This window comes from Chamaea fasciata, unplaced genomic scaffold, assembly GCF_029207755.1.
Source record: "Chamaea fasciata isolate MVZ Bird 193981 ecotype frontalis unplaced genomic scaffold, bChaFas1.0.hap1 SCAF_7, whole genome shotgun sequence".
Taxonomy (NCBI): domain Eukaryota; kingdom Metazoa; phylum Chordata; class Aves; order Passeriformes; family Sylviidae; genus Chamaea; species Chamaea fasciata.
Window position 1 is genome coordinate 24,955,312 of NW_027094092.1, and position 16,132 is coordinate 24,971,443.

Consider the following 16,132-nt stretch of genomic DNA (forward strand, 5'->3'; position numbering starts at 1 on the left):
TTTGCAGATAGTGGTCCTGACTTTCAATGGCTCCTGAGCAATGCTTGCCCTCCAACAACCTCGTATTCTATTCCTCTGACAACATTGTATTCTGCCTCCTTGGCTGATATTCTGCTCCCCAGTCCTGTCTGAAAGTCACAGAGTGGAAGCCATTATCATTTTTGCAAAGCCTAGCAAACAACTCATGGTGCCTCAGAAAAAGCATTGTATGCTATGGGAGGTGGCAGATTTAAAAATAGCATGGCTCCCTTCTCACCAAGGGAAAGGAAAAAAAATATTATCAGCCCCTCCTAACACGGTAGTGAGCAAACATCCTTCAACATTACCTGCATTTGTACAAGTGGGCTGCATATGCCAATATGGTTCCTTTGCAAATGGTGCCCTGGGATCACATTTCTGAGACCATTCACAGTGCTGCACAAGAGAAGCTCTAAACAATGAGAAATGGGGGCACAGTGAGAACAGGCGACAATGCCATCACGCACAGGGCAGGTGGGCGGGGATCTAGATTGAGAGCGCGGCTAAACCGGAGTGCAGGTGCCAGAGCAAACTGGATCCCGTGATGCCAAGAGACACTCTGAAGAAATCGAGGTACAGCCGCTGCCCAGCTGGTCGAATTCGTAATTGCAAGCAATGACACAACCAGTTCTGAGTCACCCAGTGTTTGTCATGCACCTGAGTGTGCATCCTCCCTGGGAAAAAACCAAGCTAACTATAATTACCATTTAAAAGGAGTGACAGACAAAAGGATGAAGACAAGAGCCCGAGCCTGGTTTTCCCTTGTGGTGTGCCTTGTGTAGTTACTGTAACCTTCAGGAAGTGATGTCAAACGCTTCTTTGTATCATTTTCTATCAACTTCGCAGAGGCAGAAACACACACAACACAAACTCAGTGAAACATCGGGCTGTAACCATTCACAGAAAAATTATGACAGGAGAAATCCAAGGAAGAAATATTCTAGTACTTGCTTTCCTATAAAGAGATTTTGATTGATCGGAACTCCACAGTTTCTGAGTCTACAGCAATAAAAATGCTTTACAATTCTATAGCAGCTAATGGATACTTCTGGTGTGAACTGGAGATGTATGCTTTTGAAATGCCTCTGGGGGAAAAAAGGAAAAAAGGAGAAAGAAACAATGTTAGAACACAGCTCCCACTATTCTGGCCTCTGAACTAGTTCACTGCTCTTTGGAAATGAAAGCAATGCCTGGGAGATCCACAAAGATGCTCTGGTTCATCTGTTCGCTGCCACTTTTGTTGAATGTGGAGGCAAAGAACCACTATAACAATATTATACTACATTTTCAGAATAAAGAATATTAAGTTTAAATGAAGCAACAAAGCCACTAGCTTCAAAAATATTTTCTTAACCGTTCCAAAAGAAGACAAGCTGTATTGTACTAAATCCCTTTCTCAAACTCAACTTCATCTCCCATCTGACTTTCTTAGGAACCAGTCTACCTCTCAGACATGCTATGAATAATTTAGAAGTGTGTTGCCATCTGCTGGAGAAAGCATATCTTTTAATACATCGACTGATGAATGTGAAAGAACAGGCAAAGTTTAAGGCATTCAAAGACTTTCTTTAAATCTGAAAGAGAAACAGCAAATTTCACACTAAAGACAGGATGGAAGACAATAGTCTGACCTTAAATACGTCAGTCAGTCCGACACTTTACACAAAAAAGAGGCGCTAACGTTTAACAGGAATGGGTGGGGGAATTAGCAAGAGAAAGGTGATAAACTTCATATCCCCCCTGTGAAACAAGGAAAGGCAGGCAGTTAACACTAAACAGTGAAGGGCTGGGTTGAAGAGGGATTGGAAAACCATTAAATGCTGTAAGATCACTGTCTCTGCCAAGTTATCTGTTTCAGTTCTCAAGCTTATCGTTTATGGATCTTCCTTGAGGATCAAAACTGAGGGATTAGCCACAGGGTGCCGGTGATGGGAAAAAGGTTTTCTCACTGTGAAAGCATGTTCCTATCCTGCTTTTTTGCGCATTCTAGGATAGACGGGTTACGCCCTAGGGTTTCCATGGGGGCACTGGTGGGTTCAGAAAGGGCAGCCTGCTCAGAAATGCACATGCAACATCAACAGTCATTGGTAATTCACTCGTGGGAAAACAAAGTGTCAGGGGAACCGTGGTGTGCAGGTCTGCAATTGCTGCTGGGGCATGATACTGTTCCACCCAGTGTTTACTGGTCTGCAGGAGTCTGCTTCTGACAACGGGTTTGAAGAGCTTGGGAGGTTGGGTAATGGTTAGGAGGCGGGCTCTGGCAAGACTTTGAGCTTTGATCTCTTCCAGGGTAAATTCTAATTGTTGTATGGCTCCCCGTGTAGGTTCCAGTTCGGGTTCTCATGGGTAACTATGATACCCAGGGTACACAGCCGCTGTAATTCTGTTTACTGCATTAAATTTGTACACAGCATTCAAAAGGTCACTCAGAGACGCTGTCCCTTCTCTTGGGACAAGGTCTCTTGATTGAGTGGGGGACACAGGTATCTGCAGCACTCTCTTCAAAGCAGGAACAGGGGTGTCTCATAGCCTAGAAGTATATTACACCTTTGTTGGTATCTTATGGAGGCTGGTGCATTTAGGGAGTTACACCTCTTTGCCTATGGCTTTTAAGAATATAGGGTATTTTTTATGCTGATCACCGTGAAGAAATATTCTATATACAGTGAGGTGGAGTGATGATCAGTACCTTCTGCAGTGGAAATCTGTGAGGAAGTCCAGGGTTTAATTCAAACTAATTGTGTCACTATATTGTGCCCTTCTTTCCACAGCCACATCTTTCTCTCCTCTGCACCAGTATTCATGTTTAGATCATGGATCACAGAGTCATCTGCTGTGGGGCAATGAACTGTCTCACTCTGCAATCATATATGCACTGATGTGCACCAAGTGGGGTTGGACAGGGCATCCAGGAATGACACATAGCATTGAGGAAGCCCAGATTCAGACAGGGTTAATCTGCTGGGAGTCTGGACCTTGGACACATTACGTGTTTGTCAATGTCGTTATCTAGAATTACCTGTTCCTCTAGGCATCTGAAGAGAATAACATGCCATGCAACACCTAGATATTGATAGCTGTCTCCACACACCGAGGAAATGTTATTTAAGTCAAAATTACTGCAAATTGCTGCAACCATGACCACAGCCATACCAAAGCAAGGCAAGGATTTAGGTTTCCAATCCAAGCATATCACCAAAATCTCCTAAATACTCTCACACAAGTCCCTCTTATAGACTTACACCACTGCTACACACAAAATGTAATCATCTGATTCTCCACATGTTCCTGGTGAATCAAAGAGCTGATAAATCTTTCGTTTGCAACCCTTGCTCTTCCCTTCTTTTCAGAATATCAAATCTGTGAGTGCAGCACTGGGATATAATTATTGCACACGTTTGTAAATTAAATAATCACAGCAGATGATACTGCAGATGGATGGAGCAAGCTTGTGGGCTTGGGTTAGCTTTAGGCTGATGTTTTATTTCCAAATAAGGTGAAAGTCTGGCTTCCAATTTAACCACATTAAAATCAGACACAAGTTTCTCATGAGCCCTAACAGGTAATAATGTCTGCCAGAATGAGAACAGAAATCCCTTCCATTTCTAGACCTGACCAAGAAAAAAAACAACTTATAAGACATGGCTCGATCTAAGCTGGAAACAGCCCACAGAGCTGCATACAGAGAAATTTGTGCACAAATGTCAATTTAGCCTAATATCCAGATACATTTCAAGATGGTTTATTTCCCTCTTACCAAATAACCCTTCAGTGTTGAACTGTTAAATTTGACTAAAAAGAGAAAAAGTAGAAGTGTCATTGTTGAGGACAACAGAGGGGAACCTCATCTCAAATGAGGGGTCAAACTATGCCCACCTCTGTGATATAAACATGAGCTGAAGCTGCAACCAATGTAGAGAATTGTAGGATGCTCCAAGGAACTAATCATCTCCTCTTTTTAAGAGAAGCCAAGAACTTCTTGGTTTGATAAATCCTGGATTTGGTACATCCAAATGAAGGCTATGATTGGTGATGATTTTTGCAGAAGAAATGAAAGCTCTAAAATGTCCTGTACACTAAAGGACAGTGTTTGAACAAGAACAAAAGGATTCAGACTAGCCGCAGCTTATGTTAGACTGGAAATCAGAGCTCGATATCATGGGAACGTTTGGAACAGGTATGAGCTAGGGCAGCCAGGGGAAAAAATACCCACACTATCAGACAGAGCTTGACAGGGATAGAGTAAGGACTATATGATGTGGTATCTACAAGAGTGGGAGAATGGATCTGATAGTCCAAGAAGTCCCTTCCTACCTCATTACCCTAAACCTAATGTAATTTGTTTGTACCTTTTGAGATGCTGAAAGAGAACAGTTGCTGCTTATGAAGATCAGGATGATTAGACAGCAAAAGAATGTGGTTTTGCTATTTTGGCTTAGAGCTGCCACACAAAGAGGGTAAACAGCAGAGGTTGGGACTGGTGCTTGCAGGCAGTCTAAGTCAGCAAAAGCCATGTTCTGTTTTTAGCAAGGCAGGCAGAGGTGACCCTGTGGAGGCGTGCCATGGGAGCCTCCAGGAACCCAGCTAGCGTGGGACCTGCATGTCTGGCTCAGCACTGGGGAGAAACCCTGAGGCTGAGTGATGCAGATCACAGCCCTGGTTTATGAGGGTGCGGTGTCCAGTAAAAGAGCAGAGAAAAAGGAGGTGTAACTTTTTTTTGAGAAGCCAACCACATGCAACTGCTGCTTGTGGTGCCTCACTGCCACCTGATGTGCAAACTAAGTTTGGGAAGACCTCTTGTGTCTTGTAATGGATCCCCCCGTGTTGCAAGCTGCCCTGTACCCTGAGAGACATTTCTCCATTGCTTTCAGAAAGTGAAGCTTATATCTAATATGCAGTACATAGTATACTTACTGTGTAGTATCTAGCACACATACAGTGTACACATATACATCTCTATTCACTTTATACAGGATGAAACCCAAAGGGTTGTGTAAGAGACTAGTCTTTTTGTTAATGCCGTTGTTATAAATTCTGCTAGTTTAAGCTCGAGGGTAAAATTGTAAAAAACAATTGTAAATAACAATTGTTGGCACACCGGAACAAAAGACAACTCCAACTCCAGGTTGTAAATACTGTTTAGTGACACAGAAGTTGGGTCCAATGCAGAAACCTGGGATAAACTTGCAGAGCAAGTCTAGTATAGTTCAAGGACAGCCTTGTACTGGATCCCCTTATGCTGTGCTTCAATGATCGTTCTAGTGATAAAGCCAAGATATTGCCACCTAATGCTACACAAGAGCCACAACACAGGAGTTTTTACAGAGCATTTTAAATCAGACAATTCCTAGTTGCAGTCAGTAGAATTGGTGTGGAAATCATGACTGATTCTAGTAGGGCACACTGCTGGTTAAGGAGGTGATTTCTCATGCATGTAGCTGCACACAACAGGACAGTGTCACTGAAAACCGGGAAAGAAAACCTCCAAACCAGAGTTACAGGTTAGAAAGCCGACACTACTTCGTTACAGTGCCAGGCAAATGGGGGTGGTGGGGGGCTGGGGGTGTCTCTCTGCCTACCATGCACACCAAGATTCACACTTACGTACAATTTATTATATAAATATGTATTTACATTCCTAGAAGTCTACACCCATTTCCAAACATGCTAATAATGCTTATAGGTATGCTAATTAATTTTGTAGGCCTTACTACACATGCTCATGTATTAGGGAAGGGGTCTCTAGTGGTGGTGCGGGATGGTGCCCTACCTCTTTAGCCCTCTTTGGTGGCAAATCCAAGGTTTGATGTTTGGCATGGTTCTATCTCGTTGTATTCGGCAACCACCCACCTACAGGAACTTCAGGTTATTACTGGCATACAAAAAACGCTGACTCTGTTTATTCGAGTGAGCCCTTTCTCATTTCAACACAAGCCTCTCGGTATCCGCGGCAGCGAGCCGAAGCGGCGGCACCGCGCGGACCCCAAGGCCTGGCAGCAGGGGCGCAGACCGGCCGCCCCCGAGGGAGCAGCGGGCACAGGGGGGAGCAGCAGGAACAGAGGGGAGCAGCGGCACAGGGGGGAGCAACGGGCACACGAGGGAGCAGCGGCACAGGGAGTAGCAGTGGGCACAGGGGGGAGCAGCGGGCACAGGAGCCCGAAGCGGGACGCGCCCGGCCCACCCCGACTCCGGCGCCATTGCTGGGAGGGAGCGGCGCTGCCACCGCCCCGCCCGCGCATGCGCACGTGCCGCGGGTCAGCTGAGCGCGGCGCGCTCGGGCCGCGCTGGACCATGGCGTCCATCCTGGACGAGTACGAGGACTCCCTGCACCGCTCCGTGTCCGTGCAGCAGAGCCGCGCCAGCGTGGGCATCCCGCACTCCGGTACGTGTGCGCCGGGGCCTCCCGTGTGCGGTGTTCCCGCTGAGAGGGGGAGGCGAGGCGGCGGCTCCGGGTGCTGTGCTGCCTGGAAGAGGTGTGTCACCGTGTGTTTGACACGGCTGCGGCTGGGTTTTTTCCACGGCCTGCCGTGGGAAGTGTTTAGGGACAGGGAGCACTTGATTCCTGGCTCGGCAGAATGCTGATGGAGGTCAGCCCAGCGAAACTGCGGTGTTGTTTATGTGTGGGAGGCTCTGGCCTGAGGTGCTGCGCGGAGCGCAGGCGGGTGCGTGAAATGGCTTGTGGCTGTGTGGTCACAAGTTGAAATCAGCCACCCCGCAGCCCTGTGCAGCCCAGAGCCGTGGTAGCGGGCTGGGAACAGCTCGTCACTTTGCTTCTTTTTTCTGTTCCTCTCTGAGGAAGCCATGCTTTACCGTGTCATGGATGTGTGCACAGCTGTTCCTGCACGGAGTTCTTTTCCTAACCCAGGCACAGTTTACCAAAGACTTCGTTTCACTAGAGGGGTTCCTTTAGGCCGACTGCACGATGGCAAGGTGACCAGCAAAGCAGTCTGTATCACTACTACCCTTTTCTGTCAAGGGATGTGAGGCTTTGATATACTGTGCTGTTCAGGGAGGTGTTCCATCAGTGTAAAGTAATGGTGTAATGACCAGTCCGTTTTTTCTCTCATGTCAGAGAAATTTATTCCATTATTATTCTGTGATAAATTCAAACTGTCTAAGGTTCAATAACCATTTTCTGCTAGATGTCGCCTTTCAATATTTTTTGAGTGTGGCAAGGAAGTGTAGGTTATGAGAGAATTCTGTTCTACCTGGTGTTGTCATGGTAGTACCAGCTGCTATGCAGGGCTGGCATTTTTGAGTTACAAGTTTGGAAATACATAGACACATTTTTCCAAGCTTTTTTCCTTGTATAGTGTTGCCCACTGGCAACCTTTGGGGAAATCGGGTTGTGAGGTTCATATATGTGCTAAGAATTGATAAATTCTGTCATGCTGTGTATAGAATGGAGTATAAATACACTGATGGAGTTACTTTGAGTCTAGATACTGAAGTAGGTATGTTCCCCTTGTTTGTTTTAACCTAGATGGCTTTTCATAGTGTAATGTTAAAGAATAAGTGCCCTGAATAGGTGTTGTGCAGAACAGTGTTGGGACAAGTTGCGTCACTGAAAAGAAATTTTTAAGGACTCAGCTTTTCTTCTTGACTGCTGCCATGTTGTCCTCAGTCATGGCTGTCTTAGAGTTGAGAAATCTGCCTGCTTGCTGACAGTTGATATTGGCAGAGGAAGTTTGGGAAACTGCTTAATTGCAAAGGCACAGCCTAAGCAGGATTTCAGTTATTCTTAAATAAGGCCACAGAGGTGATTTTTAATAAAATTTAGGTTGGTAAAAGTTGTGAGCAATCTGATGTTTAAGTACATTTATTTTGTAAAAAGATACAATATTTAACTTCCTGAAAGGAGTCCTTAAGGTTAGGTTTGCAATTTTGATATTGAAACTCATTCCTCAGTTTCAGGGAGTTGTTCTCTGGGCTTGTTAAACTGCAGGTACTGTTTCTCAAAGTTGCAGATCAGCAAGCAGTGGCTCTGTATCCAGCCTAAAGTCCTGCTGCATTGTGAACTTCAAGTACTGTAGCTCTAACTTCAAAAAGCCTACTTTGGCCCACTAGACTTGACCATACTGGTGGTTTTAGATCTTTGGACAGATTAAAAGGTCTGAGGAAATATGTGGCTTTGCCCAGAAATCAGGGTGGGAAATCCTGCAGTAGAATCTTGCTGATATAGAAGAGGGATACTGAGGACAAGATGAGGGAGTAGGCTGTTTGAAAGGAATGAATGTTATAAAATACACATATCCTTTGTATAGAGAACTGTATATTAAGGAAGCTCATCCTTCTCCTATTATTTAGCTATTTACAATAGCTAAAATCTTGATGTTAATGGTGATGATCCTATGGGTGTTATAAACATAATGGATACAGGCCTAGAGAATCTAGAATGCTGAAATCCAATACTTTGTCTTGAACTACAACTGAATTAAACCATAAACAGCTTCTCCTTAACTCTAAACCCTTACCTCTATATAGATGCTATTTGTTCCCTTCTTGCATTTAAGTTTCCTTGCTGAGTCAGCCTTGCTTTGCCAGGTGACAGTCTGAAACAATTTGAGATTACCTGGATGAATGTCACTTGATGATCTGGTAACAAGAGGGTTTGGCTGTGGTTGCTTTGTCTCTTCCTGTATGTGCATTTTTCTTCCGCCAAAAGTGTATTTTAAGGATCCTGCAGCTAGTCTAGAGGTGAGACAGAGGCAAGAAGAAAGCATTGCTGGAATAGACAATTAAAGGATTTGTCTACTAGTAGCAGGCTACTTTCCACTACTACATTGTCTTTTTCAACACCACTAGGGCTGGAATTAGAGGGGGTTATTTTCTCTGTGTTCCTGCTCCATGATGCACACTTCCTTCTTAGTAAAACTTGGAGCAAGACACAGTAATTTTAGTCTTTTAGGGGGGATTTTGATGTAGTTTGGGGTTGTTGTTGTTGTGGGGTTTTGTCTTGTTTAGTTTCTAAGTGTTCATGTTCTTTCTCCAGGATATGTCAATGCACGACTGGAGAAGGAAACGCCAATATTTAACAAGCAGAGGATTGATTTTGCTCCTCCAGAGAAAATTAACAGCTTAGTGGTCTCCTCTAACCAGCTCTGTATGAGCCTTGGGAAAGACACCCTGCTCAGGTAATGCTGCCAGATTCCTCTTCCTTCTTTTGTTTTCCTTAAGATGTTAGAGAACTTATATTTGCAAATTGGATAAAAAGCCACGAGCCCAATACGGAAAGCAAGTGAGGAGTTACATGTATGTGAGCTTTTGTTGGCAGCATGCTTTCATGGTTTCTCTTTGCAGGATTGATCTTGGGAAGCCAGATGAACCTAATCAGGTAGAGCTGGGACGTAAAGATGAAGCCAAAGTCTACAAGATGTTTTTGGACCACACAGGTGAGGCAGTGGGTCATGGGTATTTACAGGCAGTGGACAGAGCGAAGCAAGTGCTAGTGAAGGAGTTCTTTCTTGTTTTTACATGAGGAGAACAGATCAATCTTGCACGAGCCGGACTCTGTTTCCCAGGGCTCCTGCCCACGGGTTTGCCCTTTTGCTATTAGTAAAGCATGGGTTTGTTGTGCCTCTGTTGTATTTTCAAACTCTGAAATGAACACATGCAATTAGGCTGTTCTGAGCAAGGCTGCTAAAACCAATCAAAGGAAATGTTTGCAGTCACTCTCTGCTGTATGGTTTATAAGAATATTTAAAATGGGCCATAAAACATCTGCAGTCCACTGTAGCCTAGACTGATTTTAAACAACTAAACAGAAGTTTGGGGAAGAGATGCTCATGTCTCTCACCAACTGCCAGGGGTAGGAGGGAGCTCTGGGAAGTGTTTATCCTTAGAACATTTATTGAAACAGAATACCTTCTTGCTAAAGCATCTGGTACCAGTTATTTAATGTTGCAACATATGGACTGCTGTTCTGATCCAGCATGGAAATCCCCCATATTCCCATAAATGCCTGGGAAAGTCTTGGATTAAGTATGTTGATATTGGAACTTAGGAAATGTTAGGATTAGAAGCTTCAGGAATTTGGCTTGCAGTCCTGATTTGTTCTCTCCTTCTCCCTCCCATACCCCTCTGCTGTTGGCAGGCTCTCATCTCCTGATTGCTCTGAACACCAGTGAATGCCTTTATCTGAACAGAAGTGTTCAGAAAGTGCGGGCACTCTCCCGCTGGAAAGGACACTTGATTGAAAGCGTGGGCTGGAACAAATTTCTTGGTTCAGAAACCAACACAGGGCCTATCCTGGTGGGGACCTCCCAGGGGCAGATCTATGAGGCTGAAATCTCTGTCAGTGAAGGAAGCCTCTTCAGCACTAACCCTGACCAGTACTTCCGACAGGTCTACACTCTGGAGGAGGAATCTGGACCTGCCCCAGTCTGCTGCTTGGAAATTGAACGAGGGATAGAAGGGAAATTTTTTATTATAGCCACCACTAGGAAGAGACTCTTTCAGTTTGTTGGCAAAGTGCCTGAAGGGACAGAGCAGCAGGGCTTCAGCTCCATATTTGCAGTGCATGCTGACCATCTGCCCAGCTTTCGGGAGTTTCCAGCCAACTTGGGTTTCAGTGAGATAGCCTTTTACACTCCAAAACTGCGTTCCAACCCACGCTCCTTTGCCTGGATGATGGGAAATGGTGTTTTATATGGTACATTGGATTATAGTCGTCCTGATTCAATTCTCAGTGATGAACGGGTCTGGGTTTATCCTCCAGATATTGACATAACTGTGAACAAGCCAATATCCATTGTACTTACCCAGTTCCACTTCCTGTTGCTGCTGCCTGACCGGGTGAAGGCTGTCTGCACTCTGAATGGACAGGTCGTTTTTCAGGATCTGTTCCTGGAGAAGTTTGGCACGCTGACACGCATGATTAAAGATCCCACAGTCCAGCAGATATGGATCCACACTGAGAAAGTAGTGTTTCGCTACCATGTCCAGCGGGAATCTAGAGATGTGTGGAAGATGTACATGAATATGAACAAATTTGATTTAGCAAAAGAGTATTGTAAGGACCGTCCAGAGTGTCTTGACATTGTGTTGGCCAAAGAGGCAGAGCATTGCTTCCAAAACAAGAGGTATCTGGACAGTGCCAAATGTTATGCACTGACCCAGAACTACTTTGAGGAAATTGCTCTGAAGTTCATTGAAGCCAAGCAGGAAGAGGCCCTGATGGAGTTTCTGATTAAGAAGCTAAGTAACCTAAAGCCTTCGGAGAAGACACAGACCACTCTGCTGACCACGTGGTTGACAGAGCTGTACCTGAACTGGCTGGGTATATTGCAAGGAGATCCCTCACAGCGAAATCTCTATTTGGATACACGGGAGAAGTTCCGCACTTTCCTGAGCAGTCCTAAAAACAAAGACTGTCTTTTTAATAATCGGGCATCTATTTATGAGCTGTTGGCAAGCCATGGCGACACAGAGCACATGGTCTACTTTGCAGTCATCATGCAGGATTACGAGCGTGTGGTAGCTCACCACTGCCAGCATGATGAGTACGATGAGGCGCTAAATGTGCTGTCCAGGCACAGAGATGAGAAACTCTTCTACAAGTTCTCTCCGGTTCTCATCCAACATATTCCCAAGAAGGTAGTTGACGCTTGGATTTCTATGGGCTCTAGACTGGATGCCAGGAACCTCATTCCAGCCCTTGTTAACTACAGCCAGAGTGCCAGCACCCAGCAGATCAACGAAGCCATCAGATACATGGAGTTCTGTGTCTACCAGTTGGAGGAAACCCAGCAAGCCATTCACAACTACCTGTTGTCTCTCTATGCTTTGTGTCGGCCGGACTCGCTGCTATCATACCTGGAGCAAGCAGGAACCAACCCAAACAGGATCCACTATGACCTGAAGTATGCACTGCGCCTGTGTGCGGAGCACGGGCACCACCGTGCATGTGTCCACGTTTACAAAGTGATGGAATTATATGAGGAGGCTGTGGATCTTGCCTTGCAGGTGTGTGTGTGTCTGTGCATGTTGTGATACATGGGGATGTAGCTTGTTCAAGTTACCTTGAACAGCAGAGCATTGGGAGGAACTGGACAGACTCACTGGTACCAAAGCTGTGCAGCTGAGGCTTGGAGAAAGACCTGACTCTGTTAACATTTTTCTGGGCTTTCACAACTGTTTCAAGTAGGCAGCTGACTGACAAGCCATGACTGAGGGTGGGGCATGGAAAGTACAAGGAGGAGTACTGTCTGTCTCAAGTACTCCTCCTTGAGTACTTAAAATACCTTTAACATATTTGCATTTATGCAAGATTTGTATAGCTATTGATAAGGATTCTAATTACTTCCTATTTGCAGCTTTGCTATTTATCACAGAAGCCTTTGTCAGCTTAGTCTGACTTTCAGGGAGATGCTGGATTTTTTTCCTGTTGGAATTGCTGTGTCTTTGCTGAAATGTGTAGCCAGCAAAGATACTGTAACATGAATTTGCCCTTTCTGTGCTGGCCTTTGTTCTCCGTTGGGTAGCAAGCTAATATTCAGTGAGGAGTACTGATGGAGAGGGGAGATGTTTGACATGGAAACAAGGAGCAGGCCAGTAGTGCAGTCCTCGGCAGTGAGATAGCAGTAGAAGTTTTCTAAATGCCTCTTAAAATGACCTGCAGGCTTTTAAGTTGAATGGTGGATAAACAAAGAGGGAAGCTTAACTCTGTTTCCTTGTCTGTCCAACTTCTAGGTGGATGTTGATCTTGCCAAGTCCTGTGCAGATCTTCCTGAAGATGATGAGGAACTCCGGAAGAAGCTGTGGTTGAAGATAGCTCGCCATGTTGTTCAGGAAGAGAAGGATGTCAAGAAGGCAATGGCCTGCCTCTCCAGCTGTGCTCTGCTGAAGATTGAAGATGTGCTGCCATTCTTTCCAGACTTTGTCACTATTGACCACTTCAAGGAGGCAATCTGTAACTCCCTGGAGGATTACAACAAGCACATTGAGGAACTGAAAAGGGAGATGGAGGAAGCCACACAGAGTGCCAAGAGGATCCGAGAGGACATCCAGGAAATGAGAAATAAGTATGGCTCTGTGGAGCCTCAGGAAAAATGTGCTGCTTGTGACTTTCCACTTCTAAACCGCCCTTTTTACCTTTTCCTGTGTGGTCACATGTTTCACTATGACTGTCTCCTCCAAGCAGTTTTCCCAAACCTTCCTGCCTATAAGCAGGCAAAACTTGAAGATCTTCAGAAGAAGCTGGCAGCTACCAGTCAGCCGTCCAAGAGCCACCATCGTCCCAAGGATGCAGACACCGTTAGCTTGGGGAAGGGGCAGCAGAGCCGGGAGCAGATCAAAGCTGACATTGATGATATTGTGGCAGCTGAATGTGTGTACTGTGGTGAGCTGATGATCCGGTCCATTGACAAGCCTTTTATTGATCCCCAAAAGTATGAAGAGGAGATGCAAAGCTGGCTGTAGTTTTCCAAATCAACTGTCAAACAAATTGTGAAGCTTCTATGGTAGGAATATAGCCTCCAGGAGCAGGAACACAGTGACTTCTGTGCAACTCTAAACTAAGGGTAGTGCAGTCTTTTTACCAAGGTTAGGGAGAACTAGTCTTGAGAAATGGGGAGATATAACTATGGCTGCCTAAGAACTTTAACAATATTTAGAGCTAACCTGCTGGAATATATTTAGCAGATGTTTCTGCTTGCAGTTCTTCTGAGGTTCTCAGTGTGAAGTTAAATGGAGTGCCTTGTTGTCCAGAAGGATTTAGGAACAGCCTGTGATTTATCTGCCCTGTTGTGTGGTACTTGTTTTGGTGAAGACAAGCTGAAGGAGAAAGGTAGTGAAGGCCGCTAAGCAGTGTAGTCTTTATTCATCACTTTCAAAGCTAGAATTGCTCTGTATTTCCTTTTTGTTGAGAGTCTATAACCACATACATGGAAAGAACATGGAAGGACAGAAGCCCTTACATATTTATATTTTGTAAACATCATGCTACACAAATACATGTTTCTACACAATGTGAAATGAGAATGTGTGTAATTTTCAAGCAGGAGTGTCTTGTAATACTCTAAAGTAATTTGCCTGCAATTCAAGATGTATAATTCTCTTTCTCACAAGCTTTATGCACAAGACCACACACATTTGGATTTTCTGTGGGTATTGTTTCTCCAAATGCCTGTTCACCCCTTCGTTCCTCCTTCCGTCCTGTTTCTACTATGACTACCTTTGTATAGTGGGTCTTGGTTTTGTCTTCACCCCAAACCGCAACTGATAGATGCAGTAGGGTTTCAACTGATACTGTGCAAGCAGGAGCACAGTATGTCTTGCTGGGGTTCTCTTCAAGCTTGCACTTGCTGAGCATTAGACTCAAGATCTAGTCAGAGGTTTGCTCAAGGGTGGTCTACAGAAAAGTTCTGTTGGTGTGAAATTTGCTTTGCCCTTTGAAGCTAGTACCTTGTGCCTAAACAGTCTTTTGCCTTCCACTTTTTTGAGATGGCTGCAAGTCAATGTTTCTATCTATTGCTCCAACTTGGAAAATTTTTCCCAGAAGGTAGCAATCACTACATTGTGAGTGAGAGAAGAAAAAAAAAATTTGTTAGCCGTTTAGCAAGGGTTCCTTGTTTTGTTTTAAGAAAATAAAATCTTAATTAGGTTTTGCTGTTTGGGGTTGGATCACAAAGGTAGTAATTGACAGAAGAATTGAATGTTCTAAAAGAAAAAATACAATTCTTGTAATTAAGGCAATAGAAAATACTGACTTCTGAAAGACCACCTCAGTTCTTTCACATGAATATGTGTGCTTGTCTTGAATACCTCTCTCAATCTCCTAACCACTTACCCTGTTTGTAGGGTTGTAGAAATGGGTCTTCATGTTACTGTAGGAGAATATGTATTGGTTCCCTCAAGGATCTGACCTAAGAATTCTGAGTTCAGAACTTCAGAAGAACATCTGTGCTTTTGTTGGGACCATCAGCCTGGAATGAATGAATTTTGTCTGTGTAAAATGACACGACTAATAAAAACCAGATATGAAAGTAGGAAGACCTGAGGTTTCAAGATTCTCTTTTCTTTGATGGATCCATGGGATAGGCAGTCCCATTTGCCAGCTGGTGGTGTGTGTTTGCTGGCTTGTCAGAAAGCACTGTTTCAGTGGTTCCCTCAAGGGGTGGTTTTCTGAACCCACATGCTATAGTTTTCTTTGGCTCTACATAGCCTTTTGCTTTGAAAGAGTTGGTGGGTCTGGCAGAAGAATTTGTGATGAAAACTAAATGTGATGTTTTTTGAAGTTTACCATTAAACCTGTTATAACTGGCCACTCCTGTGAATCATCATCTTTTCCTGTAAGCAGTGTGATACTTAAGGTTATACATGTCGTTACAAACCAGCAGTAGCCTCCCACCCAAACCAGTTTCTGGTCAAAGGTAAGTGGCTGTTTTTCTGCCCTTTAGCAGAACATGGATATCAACTCATTCTGATGCAGGGGTAATTTCAAATTATTTTGAGATGTTCTTAATACTTGTTCCATCTCTTTTGGGCTTTTACAGGATGCTTTCCTGGTATATTAGAATTACTGTAGTCCTCCATTCTTTTCCTTTTTATGCTATAGAAATCACATCACTAAATAGACCATTGCAGAGTGATCTGCTTGTCCATAGTACTGGAAGAAACTGTGGGAAGTGAGTCATAGCAAGTAAATAAAAACCCTCTTGTCTTTGCCTGAGATGGGGTGGTGGGGGAAGGCACTTCTGATGCCAGTCATGGGTATTAATAGGTCTCAGCAAATCTAGAACTAGGTATTTTTTAAATGACTAGTATGCAGTATTCTCTGAGCACTGTAGGCATATGCACCAGATACATGTACCACGAATCTCATTCTTTCTCACCATTGTTAACTGAACAATCATTTAAGTGATTTGTTGTCAAGGTTATAGAGAGTGTTACTGCTGGCAAAGACTGCAGCAGTAATTAAATGACTAGTGCCAGTAATACAAAAAGGTACATAAAGGTATCTTCTGAACTTTCTTTACATTGTCACATGCATCAAAATTTCAGTAACCACTTAGCTGTGCTTCTTGGCTGTTGCAACATCACTCAATGAGAAAGGTAAGAGGATTTATTTTTTCTTGGGAGGTGGAGTGGGTTTGTGGTAGTGGAGGGAAGTGAA

The 16,132-nt window shown here is 44.2% G+C and overlaps 1 protein-coding gene across 1 annotated transcript; it reads left to right on the forward strand.

Annotated features, from left to right (window-relative positions):
- Positions 1-6,286: 6,286 nt before the first annotated feature.
- On the forward strand, positions 6,287-15,283 carry VPS18 (VPS18 core subunit of CORVET and HOPS complexes). Its single transcript, XM_066188057.1, has 5 exons — positions 6,287-6,400; positions 9,011-9,152; positions 9,319-9,410; positions 10,112-11,982; positions 12,709-15,283. The coding sequence occupies exons 1-5, from the start codon at positions 6,310-6,312 to the stop codon at positions 13,435-13,437; spliced, it is 2,925 nt and encodes a 974-aa protein (XP_066044154.1). The 5' UTR covers positions 6,287-6,309; the 3' UTR covers positions 13,438-15,283.
- The last annotated feature ends 849 nt before the right edge of the window (positions 15,284-16,132 follow it).

Coding starts and splice junctions, on each gene's coding strand:
- VPS18 (XM_066188057.1), top strand. CDS start 6,310: ATGGCGTCCATCCTGGACGAGTACGAGGACTCCCTGCACCGCTCCGTG. Junction 6,401..9,010: donor CGTGGGCATCCCGCACTCCG/GTACGTGTGCGC, acceptor TTCTTTCTCCAG/GATATGTCAATGCACGACTG. Junction 11,983..12,708: donor CTGTGGATCTTGCCTTGCAG/GTGTGTGTGTGT, acceptor TCCAACTTCTAG/GTGGATGTTGATCTTGCCAA.